Here is a 22,599-nt window from a genome sequence, read left to right as displayed (position 1 = left end):
TGCGGTGCCTTCCCGACTTGGCCAGTCCGTCCTCATTCTTTTAAGTCCCAGCTCAAGCATCCACTCCTCCTTGCAGTCTTTCCTGAGCCCTGCCCCCCCGCCCCGAAACCCTTCGTTGTACCATTTGCCACGTTTACAAGAGTAACTTTTCCAAGCACCTGCTCCACAGCTGGAACCCTGAGAACTTTGACGTCACATATGATGTGTGGCTTATCTCAATGTCCTAACCTCCGCCTCGGGGCCACACGGAGTGGGGGCTGGAAGAATGGGAAGGTGGCTGGTGCTTGCACCAAGCTGAGAGGCCAAGGAGCCTGGGACCTGGCTCTGGCCTCCAAGACCTGGGGCAAATTCCTCCTCAGTTCGCTTCTCTAGAGAAGGGGAACGTGGAGACCCAGCTGTCCGCAAGGCCTTTTATTAAGACAGCCTGGTGGGCTTCCCTGGTGGCTCAGTGGTTAAGAGTCCGCCTGTCCGTGCAGGAGACGAGGGTTCGATCCCTGATCTGGGAAGATCCCACACGCCGTGGAGCCACTAGGCCCACAGGCTCCCACTATCGAGAGTGTGCTCTCGAGCCCGGGAACTGCAGCTCACGAGCCCACGTGCCGCAACTACTGAAGTCCGCCCTCGCCCTGGAGCCCATGCTTCACAAGAGAAGCCCACCTACCGCAACTAGGGGGTGGCCCCCACTCACCGCAGCTGGAAAAGGGGCCCACACAGCAACAAAGACCCGGCACAGCCAAAAACAAAACAACAAAATTACTGAAAAAAGACCCTGCATAAGGCACTATTCTGGAAATAAACGTGTTACAATGATTATATAATGTATATAATAAAAGTCATGTTGCATAAATATGTCTGGTAGAATGAACATATCAAAACAAAGCCCTTACAGTTACTTGCAGTCTGATTCTAGAACCAAGGAAGAGGCAGGACCAAGACCTCTTAGGGGGGCAGAATTTGAACCTCAGGAGAGTGAGGTATTCTGTTACAAGAAACACGACGCTGCTCTTGGCCCCAGAGAGTAGGTGTGGTGAAGCGAAATAAAGGTGGATGTGAGAGTCAGGCAGAGCACAGCTCAAACCCCAGCTCCACAACCCTCGCACTGTGGGACCTTTAGCAAGGCCCGTTGCCTCTCTGATCCTTCAAGATGAGACATTGTCTAGCTAGCCCAGAGAGGTGCCCTTGGAGGTAGGACTCCATGACTCCTGGCACTCCCGTTTCATCCCAAGGAATGTAAGCCACCAGGAAAGGGAGCTTGTACACGGGGCCTCACCCTTCTAAGCCTCCGTTTTCTCGTCTGCCTAGCCAGGGTTGCCCGGCTTGCGGTGAAGTGAGATTGTGAGTGCAGAGAACCGCACTTGGATCTTCAGTGAACGTTAGCTTCCCTCCCGGCCTGGCAGGGGGGCACCTTCTCAGGCTGAAAGCTTCGGAGCAGCCCCATCTTCTTGGGCAGAGAGTTTCAGACAAGGCGTTCAGAGCTGTAGAGGCAGCTGAGGAGGAGGCATGGTCAAGAATAGGAGTCAGAGCCTCTGAACACGTGACCATTTGCCTTCTCCCATCAGAAAATGCTCTTAAACAAACAGCAAGTTTCCTCCATTAATAAGGCCTGTGGAATGCAGATGCAATTTTTTTCCTTCTCCTTTTTCTGCTGATTAAGTTCCCCCAAAACCCCCTTAAGAATTTTAATAAGAAATGCAAAAATCAACAGAAGTCCAGCAAACCCTTTCCTGTTATTAAATAAAGGGAAAGTAAATATTGCAAATTGGACATATTTCATAAGAGGATGTTTTGTTTGGGTGAAAAAAAACGAGAAAGAAAAGAAAAAGCTATTTGCTTTCTGGCAGCAAATACATGTCTTTGCTGAATTTTGGTTTCAAATCTGATGACTGGGGCATTATTTCTGGTTTGCCTGGAATCCAGGCCTTTTGACATCGGAGGCGGACATGCCCAGGAGAGAGGAAAGCCAGGTTTGGGCCACCTTGGGCTTCTCCTCCTTCCTCTCCTATGAGCAGACCAATGAATTCTTCAACCACCCAGGAAATGACAACCTTGAGCTCAGAGAGGGGGCCAGGTTAGGGAGGGTCACACACAAGGGCAACGTGGAACAAAGAAAGTTTCTATGAGGAAGAGAAAAAAAGCAGAACAAAACCCCAGATTCTCCTTTTTAGGATATGAGACCATCAACATATCTTATCAATACAGCATAGCGGCCCTGCAGTTAGGCAGTGTGTGTGCATGCTAAGTCACTTCAGTCGTGTCCAACTCTCTGTGACCCTATGGATCACAGCCCCCCAGACTCCTCTGTCCATGGGATTCTCCAGGCAAGAATATTAGGGTGCGTTGCCATGCCCTCCTCCGGGGATCTTTCTGACCCAGGGATCAAATCAGCGTCTTACGCCTCCTGCACTGGCAGGTGGGTTCTTTAGCACCAGTGCCGCCTGGGAAGCCCAAAGTCAGGCAGAGCTGAGTCTGATTCCTACCTCTGCCGCTTCTTAGCTGGATTACCTTGGGTCAGTTACATAACTTCTCCAACTCAGTCTCCTTACCTTCAAAATGGGAAGAATAAAAGTGTCCACTAACGGAGCTGTTGGGAGGAATGAGTGAGTGGGAAAATGAGCCAAAACAAGGAAAATGAAACTGAAATCCAAGCACTCAGTCCTAGAGGAAATCAGTCCTGAATATTCATTGGAAGGACTGATGCTGAAGCTGACGCTCCAATACTTTGGCCACCTGATGTGAAAAAGTGACCCATTGTAAAAGACCCTGATGCTGGGAAAGACTGAAGGCCGGGAGGAGAAGAGGACCACAGAAGATGAGATGGTTGGTTGGTATCACCGACTTGATGGGCATGAGTTTGAGCAAACTCCAGGAGTTGATGATGGACAGGGAAGCCTGGCGCCCTGCAGTCCATGGGGTCGCAAAGAGTCAGACACAATTGAGCAACTGAACTGAACTGACATGGATCTTTTTTCATTTTGTGCAATAGGACAAATGTTAAGAATGAGGAAAAGTGAGAAGACTTTGGGTAGTGATCGATAGTTGGCAGAGTACTAAAGACCTGCCACACTGGGCACCGCAGACCTGGGAGGCGGGCAGAGCGAAAACTGCCTTCAGTTTCTGCTTGCCGCACCTGCTGTCGGGAGGGGCTGTGACCCCTCCAGGCCACACTTGAAGTGGTCCATGTGATCATGAGTCCAGAGAAAATGACCAAAGGGAAGGGACGGAGGGAGCAAAGCCAGAGGGTGTAGCCACGTCCAGCCACACAGGAGCCGCATCTTCCAGGGGCCCCTGCACCCTCTGCTGGTCCCCTCTGCCCTCCTCCTGGAGTCCCCACAGCCTCGCTGGCTGCCCGCTGCTCCCTGGTACGCATGGCAGTCACAGGATGCTGGGACCACTTGGGCGTTGCCAGGATGAGCTGTTACTCTGAGATTGCTGGTGACCTGGACCCCCGTAACACCGGAGCCAGGCCTGTGCATTTCTGGCCGAATTTGTCCACTCCTTCCTCTGATCGCCTTGCCGCAGGGTCCTCTCCCACCCTCCCAGAGTACGGGCAACCGTCATCTTCAAACTGCTGATCCTAAGCAGGAAAATTATTTAGGTTTTGTCATTTCCTGTCTTTGTATTTATCCAGTTACCTGAAGCATCTTTTCTGTGCAAAAATTAAAATAGAGACGTCAATATAGCAAAGTAACAATCACTTATATTTCTACCCTGGTGTTTGCTTCTGTAGTTTTATTTTTCTTTAATAAATAAAATACAAAGCTAAAAACCCCTTACGTACTACCCAAGGCCCACAGATAACTAATGAATTTGGTGCATAACCTTCCTGTTGTTTTAAAATAGTTTGACATACCTATGCATACTCTGAGGCCTTGATACTGTTTGGACTGTATTTTAACTTCATGGAAAGGTATCATAGGATTCATGTCATTCTGAGTCTTGCCTTTGTCAGCAAACATGTTTGTGAAATCTGTCCATGCTAATGAGCACAGAAGCTTTATGGCTGAGACTACTTTTCCACTTTATAAAGCCTCTGTACCACATTCCGTATGTCCATTCTTCTAGGGATGGACATTTAGGTCGTTTCCTTTTTCAATTACAAACCATCATGCTTCGATTAAAAAAAGAAAAAAATCTTCGTATGTGTCCCGTCTCTGCCCAGGTTTTTCTAGGAAATGTACCCAGACGTCGAAATCTGTTTCATTAATCACAGGGAGGAGTAAGCTTATGTGGGATCAACTTCCTCCTCCTGTGATGAATTCCAGTGTGACCTTGGGCAAGTCATTTCACCTCTCTGAGTCTGTTTTCTTACCTGTAAAACCATTGTGTGATAACCCCTAATTCACTGAGTGGCTGTGAGAATCGTGAGACGGTCTCTCAAAAGCAGCTGGAATCAGGCAAATGGTGGGAGTCCAGCAGCTCCCTTCATCTCCGCTGCGGGTTTTCTAGCAGCCAAAGTAGGATCTAAAGGTGACACCGGCAGCTTGCCCTGGGGTCCCTGGGCCCAGCAAAGCGCAGCCTTGGGCTCTCCCAGCCCGCACCCCTTCAACTCGCTGCCAGCTCTATCTCCCTGCCTAGCCTGGTGTCAGCTCCGTAAATTAACTGAGCAAATATGTTCTTCAGCGTCTCAGTGGCCTCAGCTGTAAAATGGGATGGCAGCACCTCCTCCCAAGGGCTGCCCTGAGGCTAAATTGCTGGAGAATGTCTGCAGGGCTCTTGTTAAAATGGAACGCCCGTTCCTGCACATCCTGAACACTTTCTCCTTCACGGCAGAGAAATGATCTGAGGTTTCGTCCCGCCGGCCGGGGGAAGCTGGACTGCAGTCCCCCGATTGATTTTCCTTTCCAGCCCGGTGTTTTCTGTTGCCGATGCTGCGGGTAAACGCGTAGAACCTTTTGCTGGGTTGCCGATTGTGTTGGTTTTCCTCGCCGAAAGCTGGAGGCTGGGTAGTTGAAATTTGCTAAAATACTGCCATCTAGTGGCCTCCGCGGAAATACTGCAGGGCTTTCAACCCGTCTGAGAAAAACAATGGGGCGACAGCTGGGGCCGCCCTGCCCGGCTCAGAAACGCCGGTGGCTCCCCATTGTCTGCGGGGTAAAGTCCAAACGCCCAGCCTGGAATTCAAGTGCCTGCGAGATCGGGTCCCGCCCTGCCTATCAGACCTTATCGGCGGCTTCGACCTCCTGCCCTGCCAGGCCCAGCTCCTTTCCTGCTGCAGAAAGTCCAGGCCCACACCTCCTGGCACGTGGGCCTGCCCTGTGCCCCTGACTGTCTGCTGTCTCCCTCCTCCTCCTCCACGCTCACCCTTCTCCAGGATCAGCTCAAAGGCCACCTCTTCCTGGAAGCCTCCAGGATTCTTAAGCCCATCTGAGTCTTCCCTGACCTCCCCCCACCTTCCTCCCCGCCCCCCCCCCCCTGCCCCCCACCGCAACACTCCCTCTGGGGCATTTCTGTATTTCCATGTCCCAGGTGGCACAGTGGTGCAGAACCCGCCTGCCAGTGCAGGAGTCATAAGTGACATGAGTTTGATCCTTGTGTCGGGAAGATGCTTGGGGAAGGAAATGGCAACCCACTCTAGGATTCTTGCCTGGAAAATCCCATGGACAGAGGAGCCTGGCGGGCTTCAGTCCTCGGACTTGAAAGAGTCAAGACTTCCCCGAGCGTGCACACAAACACACACACACGTTTCAAGCTGTGCTTCTGTCGATGCACTGCCCTCCTGTATCAAACATGATGGATAAAATGAACGCAAGACCGATGGAGCGTCGCCTGGCCTCCCCCACTTCCTAGCTCTGAAAACCTGGGCGAGGAGGGAACCTCACCCATGAAATACCAGTGAGAACACCTAGCTCACAGAACTGTGGTGAGAGTCAAGATCAGATGCTAAGTGGCTAGCACATGTAAAGGCCTGATAAATTATTAGGGTGGTCAGATGAAATACAGGGTACCCAACTGATTCTGAATTTCTGATAAATGATTTTTATTTATTATAGTATACATATATCCCAAATAGTACATGTAGCTTCTGTGTTACATTTCAGAGATGGTAAGGATTATTGTTCATTTTGTTAGATGTGCTAATGAAATCAGGAATATATATTTATACAGTCAGTCCCCATTATTGGCACATTCTGTATTTGCAAATTCACCTGCTGGCTAAAATTTATTTGTAATGTTGAAACCAATATTCACAGTACTAGGTCACTTACAGACACGCACATGCGTAGAGAGAAGTATTTGAGTCTCCCGAGAGGCATGCTCTCAGCTGACGTCAGCAGCTCTGTCTTGTCTCAGCTCCCATGTCATAAGCAGGTGTGCTTTTTGCCGTCCCTTCAGTGCCATGCTTTTCATATCTTTGTGCTTTGTGTTGATTTTCAAATGGACCCCCAGGCAGAGTGCTGAGGTGCTGCCCATTGTTCCTAAGCCAAGAAGGCCGTGCTGTGTCTCATGAGATGTACATGTTAGATGCGCTTGGCTCACTCGAGTTATACACATGCGGGCCATGAGTTCAACGCTGATGCATCTACTGTGGACATTAGGTAAAGTGTTTTCAAGCACAAGCACTCATGAAACTAGGTTGCATATCAATTGGTTGATGAAAATGTTGTGACTGGAGGCTGGGGGGAACCTGCCTGTATTTCCCCTAGAAACAGGGAGTCAGTATTCTCTGACTTCATGTTCATGTGACTTTACAGAACTACTGTGAATAACAAGAAGCAACTATATAAATATGGATGTAATAAAATTTAAATTCTTACCTGTTAGAGTCACATATCAAAATATAAAGTGTGAAATTATATGATGCTTTAAAACACCCTAGCAGTGGGAGAGAAGCGTGTTTTATGGCCAGTATAAAAGAATCAAGATACCAAAGGTTGAAGGTGCTGGAAGTGATGAGGTATTAGGCTATTCTCTCTCCTTTTGTTTATGTTTGAAAAGGACCATAACAAAAGGTCTAAAACACACACTGTTGGGAGTTCGCTGGTGGCCTAGTGGTTAGGATCCTGGGCTTTCACTGCCATGGCCCGGGTTCAGTCCCTGCTCAGGGAACTGAGATCCTGCGTGGCATGTGGGGGTGGGGGAGCAGAGATCAACAAACACACCACTGAGAGGAAAATCTTGTTGCAAGAATACCTTGTTCATTAGCCTTTTCTCGGGACCGTCTGTGGGGACAGGACTCCAGACCATGGCCCCTGAGGGCCCATCGTGGGCACATGCCAAGCCCTTGAGCGCAGAGCATCCACTGAGGTTGCCCAGCCCTGGCTCTAGTCTCAGCTCCCCCTCAGACTTGCTCTGTTACCTCTGGCGAATCTGAGCCTTTTTCCTTACCAGGTAAATAAGGAAGTTGAACTGGACAACCTCTGCATTCTCTTTCATTTTAAAAACCCTCTCCTTCCAGCTCCAGTATTTCCTCCATCGCCTTGTTCTGGTGCAGTATTACAGCACACCTCCAGCTGTCTCTTCCCAACCCAGTCCAGGCCAGCACCACCATTCTGCAAATCTTGCGGAAGTTCTCCCTTTTTTGCAACGTTCTAACCAGGAACCTACTCTGATTTCTAGTTCTCTAAAGTCTGAACTCCTCAGCTGAGCAGTCAAGGCCCCTGCAGGCAGAGTACCCTCTAAGTGCCATGTCTGGGGCTCTTTCTGCCAGGAGTTCACAGTCCAGTTAAGGAGGACCAGGAATCAGGGACATCACAGGGGTCAGCAGGTCTTCCCTGGTGGCTCAGTGGGTAAAGAATCAGCCTACAGTGTGGGAGACCCAGGTTCAATCCCTTTGTCAGGAAGAGCCCCTGGAGAAGGAAATGGCAACCCACTCCAGTGTTCTTGCCTGGAGAAGTCCATGAATGGAGGAGCCTGGCGGGCCACAATCCATGCACAGAGTCACAAAGAGTCGGATGCAACTGAGTGACTAACACTTTCACTACTTTTCAGGGGGCACCAGACTATCCCAGAACACAGAGGAATGTCACCCAAGGCAGCCTGGGAAGCAAGAGGAAGTGTCCTGAAGAAGAGAGGTCTGAGCTGAGACCTACAGGGCAGCCAGGGGTCACTGCTGCAGACCCAGGAGAAGGATGTTCCAGGTGGAGGCCGCAGTGTTCGCGAAGGTCCGGAGACAAGAGGAGGTTGGGGAAGGTCCGGATTTCAGCCTCATTAATCTCTCTGGCGTTATCTGCCACCCTTTCCTGCCACCTGCCTTCCACACTGCCCAGCATGTGTGGTATATTTGCTGGGGACCCTGGGATTTATTTTACAAAGGTATATACTGCACTCCCTACCAGGCCTCCTTTAAAACCAGGTAGCAGAAGCTTTTATAATTCCCAAGGCACCTTTTGTTTTGCTCATCCCTCATGATCCTGATGACCCATTTTTTAATAGAGGAAACTGTGGTTCAGGAAGGTTCAGTTCCGTTCCGTCGCTCAGTCGTGTCCAGTTCTTTGTGACCCCATGGACTGCAGCATACCAGGCTTCCCTGTCCATCACCAACTCCCGGAGTGTACTCAAACTCATGTCCATTGAGTCGGTGATGCCATCCAACCATGTCATCCTCTGTCTCCCGCTTCTCCTCCTGCGTTCAGTCTTTCCCAGCATCAGGGTCTTTTCAAATGAGTCAGTTCCTCGTATCAGGTGGCCAAAATATTGGAGTTTCAGCTTCAGCATCAGTCTTTCCAATGAATATTCAGGACTGATTTCCTTTAGGATGTACTAGTTGGATCTCCTTGCAGTCCAAGGGACTCTCAAGAGTCTTCTCCAACACCACAGTTCAAAAGCATAATTCTCCTGTGCTCAGCTTTCTTCACAGTCCAACTCTCACATCCATACATGACCACTGGGAAAACCATAGCCTTGACTAGACGGACCTTTGTTGGCAAAGTAATGTCTCTGCTTTTTAATGTGCTGTCTAGGTTGGTTATAACTTTCCTTCCAAGGAGTAAGCATCTTAATTTCATGGCTGCAGTCACCATCTGCAGTGATTTTGGAGCCCCTCCCAAAATAAAGTCGGTCACTGTTTCCACTGTTTACCCATCTATTTCCCATGAAGTGATGGGACCGGATGCCATGATCTTAGTTTTCTGAATGTGGAGCTTTAAGCCAACTTTTCCACTCTGCTCTTTCACTTTCATCAAGAGGCTCTTGTTGTCACTCAAGATCACACAGTTGGTGAGGAGGGAGGTGAGGATGCTAACTCAGATCTGACTCCAGGCCTGCTGTCCTGGACGCTTAACGGGGCAGCCGGTGCCCACCGTGGCTTCTGGGCGGTGCCCTCTGCGAGGGGGCAATTCCTTACAGGTTCCCTGCATGCTTCACTTACACAGAAGCGTTGAGAAGGCTGAAGTCTGCGGGCTGAGCTCAGCCTACCCGCTTCCTCAGGGCTTGGGTCATGTCAAGTGCAGTCGCTTCAAGCATCCCATCTCCCCAGGGGCGAAGACCACAACTCCTGAAGACCTGGCTTCGTGTCACTCCAATACCTCAGCTACGTGACACTGGGTAAGTAACTTAGATCTCATCTGTGAAACCGATCTTGTGGGACTGCTGTGGGGATTAAACGAGAACAGCACCTGTGCAGAGGGGCTATCGGTACAATCGCGGGAAGCGCAGGAAAAAGGACGCGCCGCCCGCGACTCACACCGGGGGTCACACCCCACTGAGACCCGCCTGTAGGCCTCGCGCAGGCGCGCTACGCAAAGACCCGGCGGGCGCTCTCGCGGGCTCCACGGCTGCGCAGTCGCCCGGCTTTGCGGCTGCGCTGCTTGACGGCAGCGGTGTCCGTCTCCCGGCCGGCGTTGCCGGGGTAACGCCGCGCGCGCGCTGGGGGCGGAGGAAGGTAAAGTACCCTGGGCCCCCGGGAGCGGGTGGCGACTCGAGGCGCCGAGCGCGGTGGCCGGGGGGGGGGGCGCTCGTCCGCGGGAGGAGGCCTCGCCTTTTCAGAAAGCTCTCCGGGGCTAGAGTAGAAGCGGTCCTGGGACGTTCCTCCGGGCGCACAGCCACGCGGAACTGGGCCGGGACGCAGGGCCCGGCTTCTAGTTCTGCCGGAATATTAGCCCCCTTTCCCCTCCTCCGTGTATCTGCAACTCTCTGTTTTCTATGCTTTTTGTGGAAACACTGACCCCGCGGGGCAGAGTAAGGCGAGGTGCATCTGATAACAGACCGTGCCCTAGGGGAGCCTTCTCTGGTCGCTAGTAGAGTTGCTGGGCGCCGCTGTAGGAGACCGGCAAAGGGACAGGTTATGACACGGAGTTGGGAGAGTCTGTTGAGCCCTTGACTTTTTTTTTTTTTTTGCTCATTAGTTGCAGCTGCAGCTTTTCGCCTGGCTCGCACATCACATGGGAAGCCCAGTACCAGGCTCGATCGCACAATCACCCATCAGTCTTCAAAGGTTTAACTTTTGTTTGTGTGTCTTAGTCTCGGGTTCTAACCTGAAAGCTCCCCAGAGGCAGGATTGTCTTTTCCTTTTCATCCTTGCCTCCCCTCGCCTACAGGGTACGCACTTGGAGCCTCAAGCGTGTTTTTTTGTGGTGTTGTTTTTTTAATAGGGAGAATGTGAGTTCTGAGTGGGAGGCTTTAACCAGCTGGTTTGGCAAAGTGGGCCCAGGGGGTTGGAAAATTAAATAATGGTACCTCCCCCCCTCCTTTTTGTCTTCCTTTGTTTTGTTTGGAATAAACATTTACGGAACACCTAAAAGATGTTAGCTTGTGTGCTCAAGGGAAGAATTAGGAACAAGCCCTGCTTTTTATAGAAAACTAAATGTATAGTGTACTTAACACTGTGGGTGCCTGGAGTCATACAGCCAGGTTTGGAAAAGCAAAAGGAACAGCCCCTTACAGGTGCGTGGCGCTCGGCGCCAGCCCCCAGCCCCTTTCCTCCTCTCTCCAGTGGGATGGCTGTTGGCATCGAGTTTGAATGGGCCTCCCTATCTCTAGTGGCTGCAACTATGGACTGCATATTGAAATCGCCTGGACCCCATCTCTGACCTTCTGATGTAATTGTAGGTTAGGCCTGGGCATTGGGAGTTTCACAATCTCCCCAGGTGATTCTAAGAGCATCCAAGCTTGAGAGCCACTGTTATATATGACCCCAGGTCAATTTTCTTAATCTTTTAAACTGGTTTTTTTTTTTTGGCCACACGTTATGGCTTGTAGGAACTTAGTTCCTCAACCAGGGATTGAACCTTAGCAGTGAAAGCAGAGAGTCTTAAAGTCTGCTGAGAAGTCAGAGAATTCCCTCTTAACCTTCATTCCTGTTAATTGCTGGTAATATTCCAATACGTGGATATGTTGTTCTATAGTTGCTAAGTCATGTCTGACTCTTTGGGACCCCATGGACTGTAGCCTGCCAAGCTCCTCTGTCCATGGGATTTCCCAGGCAGAAATACTAAAGTGGGTTGCCATTTCCTTCTCCAGGGGATCTTCCCGACTGAGGGATCGAACCCGAGTCTTCTGCATTGGCAGGCGGATTCTTTACCAACCAGGAAAGCCTATATGGATGCAGCATGTTTTTAAAAATCTTTTTATTATTTATTTCCTTATTTGGCTGCACCAGGTCTTAGTTTAATGTGTGAGTGGCTTCCACAGTTGTCTAGTCCTGATCAATTTGAAGATGACATTGAGTTCAGGGACCATACGTGGGTTGTTAAAATCACACGATCGTAATGGTAGCGCTGCACATTTGGAAGGCCTACTGAGAGGCACATCCTCCTTGATGTCCATGCTGCCACACGCACAGAGGCGACGCCAGACCTCCAAAATTTGGAGGTCTTGTGAAAAGCAGGGAGTCTTGTTAGAGGAACCTTCTATGATGCCAACGTGGGTTGATGTACAGAGTTCTTGCATCAAGTGTCAGAGCTCATTCTAGGCTTTCTTAAAGAGTATAACAGCAGTCTGAAAGGGAGAATCCTAAGCAATCTAGGCACATTAAAACAGAACTTTTCTCTTTCACTGGTTTGAGAGAATTTAATTGGAAGTGCGTGAAGTTAGTCATTGAACATTTTCTGTTTTTAAAAATCTTTTAATGTAATATATACAAGTCAAATACTAAGCAGCGGTTAAGTTATAAAAGTGAACTGCTTATAAAAGTCCATGAATTATTCCTGGAAATCCTAACTGGAAACCAGCATCCTGCCTCAAAAAAGTCGACACGTTATTTTAAGTTTTAGAATAAGTTGCCGATTGTTCAGTTGCATGCTAAATGCACTTGGTGCTTGAATAACATAGAAGGTGAGGGTGCTGACCCTCTGTTATCATCAAAACAACGAGGGTAATTTTCAGTCCCCCTCCATATCCCTTGTTCCTTTATATCTAAGGCTAAGGATCTGTGGACTCAACCAACCACGGATGGTGTATCACTGCAGCATTCACCATTGAAACAAGTCTGGGTATACATGTACCCATGCAGGTAAACCCCATGTGGTTCGGGGTCTGCTGTAGTTGCTTGGGTTGAGTGACAAATTGGCAAGTGAAAGTCTACTTAAAATGCTCTTGAGAGGGAATCTCTTAATTGCCCATTAACACGTGGTATACGTAGTTTTGTTCTGAACACTATATGGCAAGATGTGTGCATAGATACACATATATATGTATATGAAATGTATACAGTCATGCTCAATATTTACATCTGTTGGGGGACTCATTTAGAATCTTAGCATTTTGCTGTCTGGAATACTCTATAGCAATCTTATGAAGCAATCTGCCAACTTGCTGATTCTTTATTTATAGTTCCTATTGTAACTGGTTATCACCGTCTTAATGTCCCTGGTTTCTCTTTTCCTTTGTCTTCATTTAATTCCTTCACATCTTTTGGAGAGTGGCTAGAGGAATCCTTACACATGGGACAGTGCTTTTGATTTCTTTCTTTTCCCTAATAGTTCATTTGTTTCAGTGCGCTGGGTCTTGCGGCACTTGGGATCTTTTTTTTCTCTTTAGCTGCAGCATGCAGGCTCCTAGCCTGTGGGAGAAAGAGTGGAAGAGTCGTGCATCTCTGGGAGGAGTGGGTCTGCTGGGCGAGGGGCTCGCTTTCCTGTCCCTGCTGTCCTTGGTACTCGTTGTCCTGCCAGGAATGATTTGTGTGTGTCTGTCTGTCTTCCCATCTGGCCCGTGGGCTCGTTAAAGGACCGGCGTGTCTGTCTCCCCTCGTATCCACAGCATGACCTCAACCATATGAGAAATGAAAAACCATACAGAAAAAAATTGAAATATTTTAAAAAGGCTAAATTGCAACCACACCGGATACTATTTCTCTGCTGTCTCATGAGCAAAAATCAAAAAGTCTGAGCACACACGTGGCCAATGAGTCTTTAGCAACACATGCACGCTTCCTTAATGTTTATTTTTAATTATTTGGTTGTGCCCTGCCTTAGTGCTGGCAATGGGTTCTTAATTGTGCCCTGCGGACTCTTAGTTGTGGCGTGGGGGATCTAGTTCCGTGACCAGGGATGGAACCCGGGCCCCCAGCACTGGGAGCACAGGGTCTTAAGCTTCTGGACCACCAGGGAAGTCCCTGGGTTTCTTCTTAATGGGCCTAAAACTAAGAGCATGGCATCTGGTCCCATCACTTCATGGGAAATAGATGGGGAACTAGTGGAAATAGTGTCAGACTTTATTTTGGGGGGGCTCCAAAATCACTGCAGATGGTGATTGCAGCCATGAAATTAAAAGACACTTACTCCTTGGAAGGAAAGTTATGACCAACCTAGATAGCCTATTTGCCAGCAAAGGTCCGTCTAGTCAAGGCTATGGTTTTTCCAGTGGTCATGTATGGATGTGAGAGTTGGACTGTGAAGAAGGCTGAGCACCGAAGAATTGATGCTTTTGAACTGTGGTGTTGGAGAAGACTCTTGAGAGTCCCTTGGACTGCAAGGAGATCCACCAGTCCATTCTGAAGGAGATCAGCCCTGGGATTTCTTTGGAAGGAAGGATGCTAAAGCTGAAACTCTAGTACTTTGGTCACCTCGTGCGAAGAGTTGACTCATTGGAAAAGACTCTGATGCTGGGAGGGATTGGAGGCAGGAGGAGAAGGCGACGACAGAGGGTGAGATGGTTGGATGGCATCACCAACTCTATGGACGTGAGTTTGAATAAACTCCAGGAGTTGGTGATGGACAGTGAGGCCTGGCCTGCTGCAGTTCATGGGGTTGCAAAGAGTCGGAAATGACTGAGCAACTGAACTGAAACTCTGGAGCCCCTCAGCTTCCTGCTCCAGCTTTCACCACCTTCACTGGCTGTTTCAGGCTTGAGTGTATCCTGTGTCCAACAGATGCTGGTACCAAGTGCAGGGCGCAGCTAAGCAGTCAGCGGTGCTTTTTCCCCTGCGAGCGTTTGGAGCTCGGGAGGCTAAACATGTGGTTGGTACGGCGCGCTTGTGTCTTCAGGCGCCGCGTGTGCCGTCAGCCTCAGTCCGGTCCAGAGCCGGGACGCGGGGCGGGGCAGGTTGCAGTCCCCGCCTCGTCCCGGCAGGCCTGCCCAGCGTCTGGAGCGCCAGGCCCTGCTGCACTGCCTGCGTTTCCCGCCCACCCCCCGCCCCGCCCGTGGCTGAGTTGCTGAGCTGATACATCTGCTGTGGTCCTCTGTCTTTATCACAGCAGCGCACCCGATTTGACTTCCTTCCTCCAGCCATTGCTGAGCTGCAGCCTGTGTGTGCTTTGTCCTCCTTTGGGCTCCTCGGGGTTGAGGAAGGGAGAGACACCGGCTTCACCTTCCTTTCCTCCCTCCGAGTGCTGCTGCTGTTGAGTCGCTCAGTCGTGTCCGACTCGTTTAGTCGCTGCCTGAACTGCAGCACGCCAGGCTCCCTATCCCTTCACTGTCTCTGAGAGTTTGCTCTAACTCAGGTCCACTGAGTCGTGGTGATGCTGTCTAACCATCTCCTCCTCTGTCGCCCCTTCTCTCACCTTCAGTCTCTCCCAGCCTCAGGGTTTGTTCCAACGAGTCGGCTCTTTGCATCAGGTGGCCAAAGTATTGGAACTTCAGCATCAGTCCTTCCAGCAAATATTCAGGGTTGATTTCCTCTAGGATGGACTGCTTTGAGCTCCTTGCTGTTCAAGGGGCTCTAGTAGTGCTGGGTGTCAAGTAATTCCAGGATTCTCCATAACCCTCAGCCCCTAACCTGGAGAAGCAGTGAGCCTTCAAACGAGAGGGACAGCTGCCACCCGTGCTCCTGGCAGGACCTGGAGCCGAGCCCTTCCCCTCCGGGCCTCTGACAGCGTTTCTCTGACCTGGCCCTGCTTTCTCATCCATCAGCAGTGTTGGCAGCGCTCTGCCCGTAATAGTAACGATACTGGGCACGCAGAGCACTCGGTGCCACATGCTGAAGGCTGTTCTAGGCACCTTCTGGGTCTTCACTATAAGATGGAGCCTGTTTTTATCCTTATTTAGCAGAGGAGAAAACAAAAGCTTGGAGAGACGAAGTAAGTTTCACCCATCACATGGCTGGGCAGCAGGGAGCCAATTCCGGTCCCCACACCCTGGCCTGACGCTTCCTGCTCTTAGCCGCTCACACTTGGTGCCTTCAATGATGACCATTTAAAGACATTGTCATTATTATTAATTTACCTGAAAAACTGGGAGATGATCCTGTTTTGGAATACGAAGTGCTCACTACCTGTACTTCTTTGAGGACGGGGTCCTTTTGGTTTTCTCTCTGTCCCCAGCACCCCTGGTGATTAGGAGCCTCTGGTGGGTGCTTGATAAATGTCTATTGGCTGAGTGAGCGGGCGGGAGAAATCCTCGAGGGCAGAAGCCCTCTTGGGCCCGATGGCAGGAGGCCTTTGAGTAGCGTTGTGCCCATGGACCTGTCTCTAGGCTCAGGCACCAGCTGCGATCAGAAATCGTACCACGACTCCTGGGGCATTGTTGTGGGAACTCATGGGGGTCCCCTTGGGGAGTCAGAGCTGCTTCAACAGATCCGTCTTGTTTTTGTCTCTCTTGAATATTTTGTTTTTCCCACAGGCCACGAGGTTTTTCTGAGCCTGGGCATACAGGCACTTGCCTGTCTGATCGGCATGGTAACCGATTGACTTGCTTCTGTCTGTCTCTTACAGTCCTGAAGGAACAGTCACTTGGGAAGATGGCGGAGGCAGTGTTCCGTCCCCCAAAGAGGAAGAGAAGAGTGCACGACAGCTATGAGTCTCCCCTGCCCATCCCTTGTGGTCAGGACTGTGGTCCTGAGAACGACTTCCGAATCTTCCAGGCTGAGATGATAAACAGCCACGTGATCGTGAGGGGCCTGGAAGACATGGAGCAGCTCTACGGGAAGGTAGGTGTGGGCAGCTTGGCCCGGCTGCTCCCCAATCGCCCTGAGCCAGCCATGCTCCCCTCCCCACCTCCAGAAGCAGACCACCAGTGACCCGCACACGCTCTTTGAGATCCGGTCCAGCATGGGAGCTGAATCAGGTACCCTGAAGCCTTAAGCCCAGAGGACCATAACCCCCACCACGAACCCACACTGTAGCACGGAAGTTGGTCAGTGTGTCGACCTTTCTTGCTTCTTGAATGTAAAAGCAACATGTGTTCATTGTTTAAAAACAAAAAATTTTAAGCAGTTTACAGAAACGTCCTGGGTAAGAAATAAAGTGTGGCCCTCACGCCCTTCCATCCCGGGGGTTATTGTGGAGCCGCAGACTGTTGTGCTGCAGGACAGTCCAGAGGAGGCCTCTGCTTATCCTCTGGCTCCTCACCTGCCCGCCCTCCTGGTTGAGGACCTCTCCTCTGATGAGGGCGAGTTCCGGTTCTGGCTTTTCCCGTCACTGATAGGTGTGGGTTGAGATGGGAAGCTTCCTTATCTTCTGCCCCATAGCCAGTTCAACGCTGGAGGCACTTTTAAGACAGCTTTGTAGAGGTATGCTGCTGCTGCTGCTGCTAAGTCACTTCAGGCGTGTCCGACTCTGTGTGACCCCAGAGACGGTAGCCCACCAGGCTCCCCCGTCCCTGGGATTCTCCAGGCAAGAACACTGGAGTGGGTTGCCATTTCCTTCTCCAATGCATGAAGGTGAAAAGTGAAAGTGAAGTCGCTCAGTCGTGTCTGACTCTTAGTGACCCCATGGACTGCAGCCCATTGGGCTCCTCCGTCCATGGGATTTTCCGGCAAGAGTACTGGAGTGTGGTGCCATTGCCTTCTCCGTTACAGATGTATAAAGCCATAAAATTTGCCCTTTCAAGGGTACACCACAACGACCGTAACAAACTCAGAGAGCCGTGCAGCCACACCACAGTCCAGCTGTGGAGCCTCCCCACAGCCACAGGAGGTTCCCTGGTGCCCCGTGTGCTTGATCTCTGCCCCCACTCCCAGCCCCGGCGCGCCTGGTCCACTTACTGCCTCTGTAAGTGTGGCTTCTCGACTCGTTTTATGTAAAATCCATGTCACAGCCAGCCTCCCAGGGTGGGGTACGAGGATGGCATTGACCGTAATGGCTCAGAGGTCCAGGCCAAGGACAGTCTCCCCGACAGTCGCAACACGTAACATTTAGCAGAGGCTTTGTGAAGCGCTGTGCCGGTGATTTATTCTGACTGTTCAATCTGGGCGGAGGGTATAAGGTGTTCATTTTATTATTCTTTTAGTGGCCTGTGGGTTTAAATATATTCTGGTTTTTAAGAAATGGTGGAGAGGGATCCAGGGTTTTTGGAGTCAGCAGGAAGGAGAGGAGTAGAACCAGTTCTGGGTGCCTGGGAATCCAAGAAGGCTTTTGTGTCTGGTGGATGTGGCTCCTGGCCCACATGTGCAGAGGGCACCCTGCCTCCGTCTGCCCTTCACCTTCAGCTCCCCGGGCCAGACTGAAAGCATTACTCCGGAGACAAATGACGTGCACGGGAAACTTCCCAGCTCCCTTCACGCAATCGGAGGGAAAAAAAATGCTATGATCGATCTTCAGAGTAATCATTACGTAATCAAAAGGAGGATGTCAAGCTGTGAACAATGTGATGACTCTCTTGTTAACTCAGATAGTTCTCCTTCAGCTAAAAAATGAATAACTCAACAGGAGCTAACTCTCTTTCTTCTCTTCCCGGAAGGGTTATTTTGGAAAAGGCATCCTGTCCAGAAGCCGACCAAACTTCACAATCTCAGATCCCAAGCTGGTTGCTAAATGGAAAGGTGAGACTTGTACAACATTGCGTTCTTTTGGCAAATTATCTTTTTTCTTCGTTTTTAGCTCTCACACCAGATTATACAATAAAATTCCAAAGGAGAAGTAACATGCCACTGCAATCTTACTGCTAAAAATACCAGCTAAAATAATTCTAATCATGGTGAAAGTGCCCTTAACAATTGGTGAAAATGTGTTTCATGTAATTTCTGAAATTAACAGAAGTGTTATTCCGACTTTTCTGTTGTTAAGCATTGCCTCACAGTGTCCTGGGCATGTGGAAGGTTCTAGTCATTAAGTATCTGCTCACCCATATGCAAAGCGGATTTTATATTTTATTTTTAGGTTCGGAATTTGCAACAGTAACCATGACATTGATGTATTTGTAAAATGTACTAATGTGTGTGGTTCTCAATAGCTGTTCCTCTTTACTTTATAAATCTTTCATTTTGGTGTATTTTTCTAAGGGGAGTCTCATGGAAAGTATGTAACCAATACCAGCAGGTTAAAACATAATTAGAAAGGATTTTAAAAAAACATTAGATAGCAAGAAAAAAATAGAAATTAAAACTGCACTGAGATACCATTTCAGCAATCAGAATGACAGAAATCCTAAAGTTTCGCAGCGTGCCCTGTCGGTAAGCCCTGAGAAACACTCTCACGTGATCCTGGTGGGGCTGCAGGTGGTATGGCCGTCACGGAGGGGAATTGGACGTCTCTAAAAATCACGTACGCACTCCCCCCAACACCTCCCCGCCAAATCCCTGGTAACTTTCGCATGCTTTCTGTGCCCTTGATTTCGCCCCTTCTAAATATTTCTTGTAAGGGGAAAAAACTCTTGTGTCCTTCACGTGGGATAAATTTTTTCCAGGTTCATCCATGTCCTAGCATGTAGCAGAACTTTGTTCTCAGTGCTGTTCCACGGTAGGATATACTTTGTGTTTTTTGTCTGTTTGTTCACAGACGGATATTGGGGCTGTTTCTACCGTCGCGAGGAGCACTGGTCTGAGCATTCATGTACGGGTTTCCGTACAGACGTATGTTTTTGTTCTTCCTTTGTGTATACTTAGGAGTGGACTCGCTGGATCCAACGATTATTCTAATTGTTTGAGGACCCACAAACTTTTCCACCACACCTGCGTCATTTTACGCTCCCAAGAGCAGGGTGTAAGGTTTCTCAGTTTTTGCGCATCCCCACCACCGCTCGTCATTTTGTTTTTTTGAATAACAGCCATTTTAATGCGTGTGACATGGTAACAAGTTTATCGTTTTAATGAAGTCTAATTTATCCTTCTTCTTTCCTTGCGTGTGCTTTTGCTATCGTGTTTAGGGAACCATTGCCAAATCCAAGCTCACGCAGATTTTCCCCGGGGTTTCTTCTAAGAGGTTGATAGTTTCAGCTCTCGAGTTTGGGTCTTTCATCTGTTTTGATTTAATTTTTCTTTGATGTAGGATATGGGTCCCGCTTCATTGTTTCGCCCGAAGATACCCAGTTGTCCAATAGGTGCGTTTGCTTTTAACTCAGCAATTCCACTCCTGACAATTTATCTTAAAGATAAGTTGGCAAAAATATGAAAAGAAAGAGCCCAGGGCTGTTCATTGCAACACTCTTCCTAATGTTAAAAGACTAGAAATAACCCAAATAGCCATGCGGGTACCAGCAGAATAAAGTATAGACCAATCTCAGAAGGATGTGCTGTGGAGCTGAGATAGGAATAGGGGCTCACTAGGCTATTATTTCTAAGCAGAGAAAGCAAGTTAAAGGACAGTGTGCCACGGGTCATCTAAGGGGAGGAGATTACAAATAGGTTTTGAAATGTTAAGAAGGATAAACTATAATTTTAAATGCCTGTGAGGGAGGGATAGACTAGGATGGAGAGAGAAGTGAGACTAGATTTGACTTTGGAAACTTGTAAACGTATTACATGACTACAAATGAAAGTTAGATTTTAAAAAGTTAATTTTATTTAAAACACACACACACAAAAAATCGAGAGAATGAAGAATCTGTATATCACGTTGATGGTGTAGCCACAGGGGAAGCTATTTCGAGTGACTTTAAAATATGATAGGGGCTCCCCACGTTGCTCAGTGTTGAAGAGCCCGCCTGCAAATGCAGGAGACACGGGTTCGAGCTCTGGTCAGAGAAGATCCGTAGGCCATGAAATAACTAAGCCCATGCCCCACAGCTACTGAGCCCGTGTGCCTTAACTGCTGAAGCCCTAGAGCCGGTGCTCTGCAACAGGAGAAAGGCCCGTGCAGCAACGAAGAACCCCCACAGCCAAAAATAAGTACATTTACTAACAGATTCCACATGCCATGTGGTATGACCAAAACCAAAACCACAGTGATTCAGTCCTAATGGGACAGACTTTGTATCTCCTGCCACGATGTTGTGGAACAGACCACCCCCAAATCCGGTGGTCTTCAACAGCAGCTGCATTTGCTCATTTGAGTCTCCAGGGGAGTTCTGGGTAGGTCTGCTGTTCTTGGCTGGATGGGCTCATATCTGGTTAGTCATGGATCTGCTGGCCGCAGTGATGGATCCAGCGATGGATCCAGCTGGACTGGATGGCTGTCAGCTGGTCCAGGATGGTCTCCACCGCAGTGAGGGGTGGAGGCCCCCATATGTGTCATCCTCCGCAGGCCAGCTTGCGCTTGCTCTCCAGTTCCTGTGAACACTCAGGAAGATCCCCTGGAGAAGGGAATGGCAACCCACTCCAGTATTCTTGCCTGGAGAATTCCGTGGACAGAGGAGCCCTGGCAGGCTACAGTCCAGGGGGCTGCAGAGAGTCGGATACAGCTTAGCAGCTGAGCACACAAGCACCGAAGACGGAATGATGTGAGGGGGCCGGGGCAGAAGACATACGGAGCATGACTTCTCGTTCAGTTGCTCAGTTGCATCCAGCTCTTCGCAACCCCATGGTCTGTAGCCCGCCAGGCTCCTCTGTCCATGGGATTCTCCAGGCAAGAATACTGGAGTGGGTTGCCATTCCTTTCTCCAGGGGATCTTCCCCACCCAGAGGTTAAATCCCCTTCTGCATCGGCAGGCAGATTCTTTACCACTGAGCCACCCAGGAAGCCCGAACTGGCTGTGAGTTAAAGCTGAGTGATGGGAACATGGAAATGTATTATACTATTCTCTCTACTTTTATGCACTTTAAATTTTTTAAATTTTTATTTAAAAATTTTTTAATTTTTAAAGAGGGAGAAAAAAAAAGTAGAGCAAATAAGCACCGTGACTTTGTCCTCATCACCCAGCCTCAGCCGTTACTAATACTTGGCAAAATAAGAAATAAAAAGTTTCAAATAGTGTGATGGTCTTAAGTGTTGAGAAGCTTTTCCTGATCTATGTAGTATAACTAAAGTTTCCGATAGTGATCAAAATGTGAAGGAAATGGATTTAGGCCAAGGAAGCAGAGATTAAGGGCGTAGGGTGCTCTCACAACGTAGATCTCAAGTGTCCATTTTAGGATGTTCTTCAGCTTTTGGCCTCAGCCTCACCTTCCACCCTTTGTTCCATTCTACCCCACTGTACCTGTTGGCATCACACCTACCGTGGGCTGCCGTGTGTGTGCCGTCTCCCAGCCTCTGCACGGATCCCTCTGCATTTTCCCCTGGTCTGCCTGGCGACCTCATACTCATTCTGCAGAGCCCAACTCAATTATTCCTTCTTTGTGTTTTTTCCTAACCCTTCCAGTTCAAGTAAGCCAGTTCCTTGACAACACTTGCTTTCCTTGCCATTTATCAGCTGGGGTTAGAATCAGCGGTTCAGCTGGTCTGTCTCCCCAGCTGCTGCTGCTGCTAGGTCGCTTCAGTCATGTCCAACTCTGTGCGACCCCAGAGACGGCAGCCCACCAGGCTCCCCCGTCCCTGGGATTCTCCAGGCAAGAACACTGGAGTGGGTTGCTATTTCCTTCTCCAGTGCATGAAAGTGAAAAGTGAAAGTGAAGTCACTCAGTCATGTCAACTCTTAGTGACCCCATGGACTGCAGCCTACCAGGCTCCTCCATCCATGGGATTTTCCAGGCAAGAGTACTGGAGTGGGTGCCATTGCTAGAGTGTGAGTATCTTAAGGAGAGGGGATTTGCTTTACTGCCTCTATTTCCTGTGCTTGGTAAGTGGAAGGGTGTCAGTAACACTTGCTAAATTGTTGCTTGTTGTAAAACTACCAGAAGGGGAAGGTCATGACACCAGGAAGACTGTCATTCCTAAGGAGATAGGAGTCTGTGAACTCGCTTCCCTAGGATTTTAAAGCTGAACATCAACGACTCCAGGCGTTTAGAGCACTGGGCAGGGAGTCAGAAAACAGAGATGACTTCCCCACGGGCAGGGTCAGGGAGGTCGAGGACGAAAACCTATACCGCGAAGTGACCTCGTCAACGCTTTAGGCAGAAAGACTCTTCTGGCCAGATGCCCAGCAGAATGAAGTGTGCACCTTTAGGGCCTCAGCGCTCTCATTGAGAAATCGAGGGCCTGGGGCTTCCCTGGTGGTTCAGTGGTTAAGAATCTGCCTTGCAATGTGGGGGACACA

At 49.4% G+C, this 22,599-nt stretch overlaps 1 protein-coding gene across 2 annotated transcripts in view; it reads left to right on the top strand.

Annotated features, from left to right (window-relative positions):
- The first annotated feature begins 9,795 nt into the window (after positions 1-9,795).
- Positions 9,796-22,599, top strand: part of TSEN2 (tRNA splicing endonuclease subunit 2) — a 43,480-nt gene continuing 30,676 nt past the window's right edge. For both annotated transcript variants that reach the window (XR_011145478.1, XM_068982508.1), the window contains exons 1-3: positions 9,796-9,820; positions 16,026-16,240; positions 17,992-18,073. Coding sequence is in view for 1 of the 2 variants with exons in the window: in XM_068982508.1 (XP_068838609.1) it covers positions 16,052-16,240; positions 17,992-18,073 (271 nt within the window). In the remaining variant the exon portion in view is untranslated. The remainder of the gene's footprint in view (positions 9,821-16,025; positions 16,241-17,991; positions 18,074-22,599) is intronic.

Source organism: Capricornis sumatraensis, chromosome 10 (assembly GCF_032405125.1).
Source record: "Capricornis sumatraensis isolate serow.1 chromosome 10, serow.2, whole genome shotgun sequence".
NCBI lineage: Eukaryota > Metazoa > Chordata > Mammalia > Artiodactyla > Bovidae > Capricornis > Capricornis sumatraensis.
This window is presented reverse-complemented; position numbering and strand designations above follow the sequence as displayed.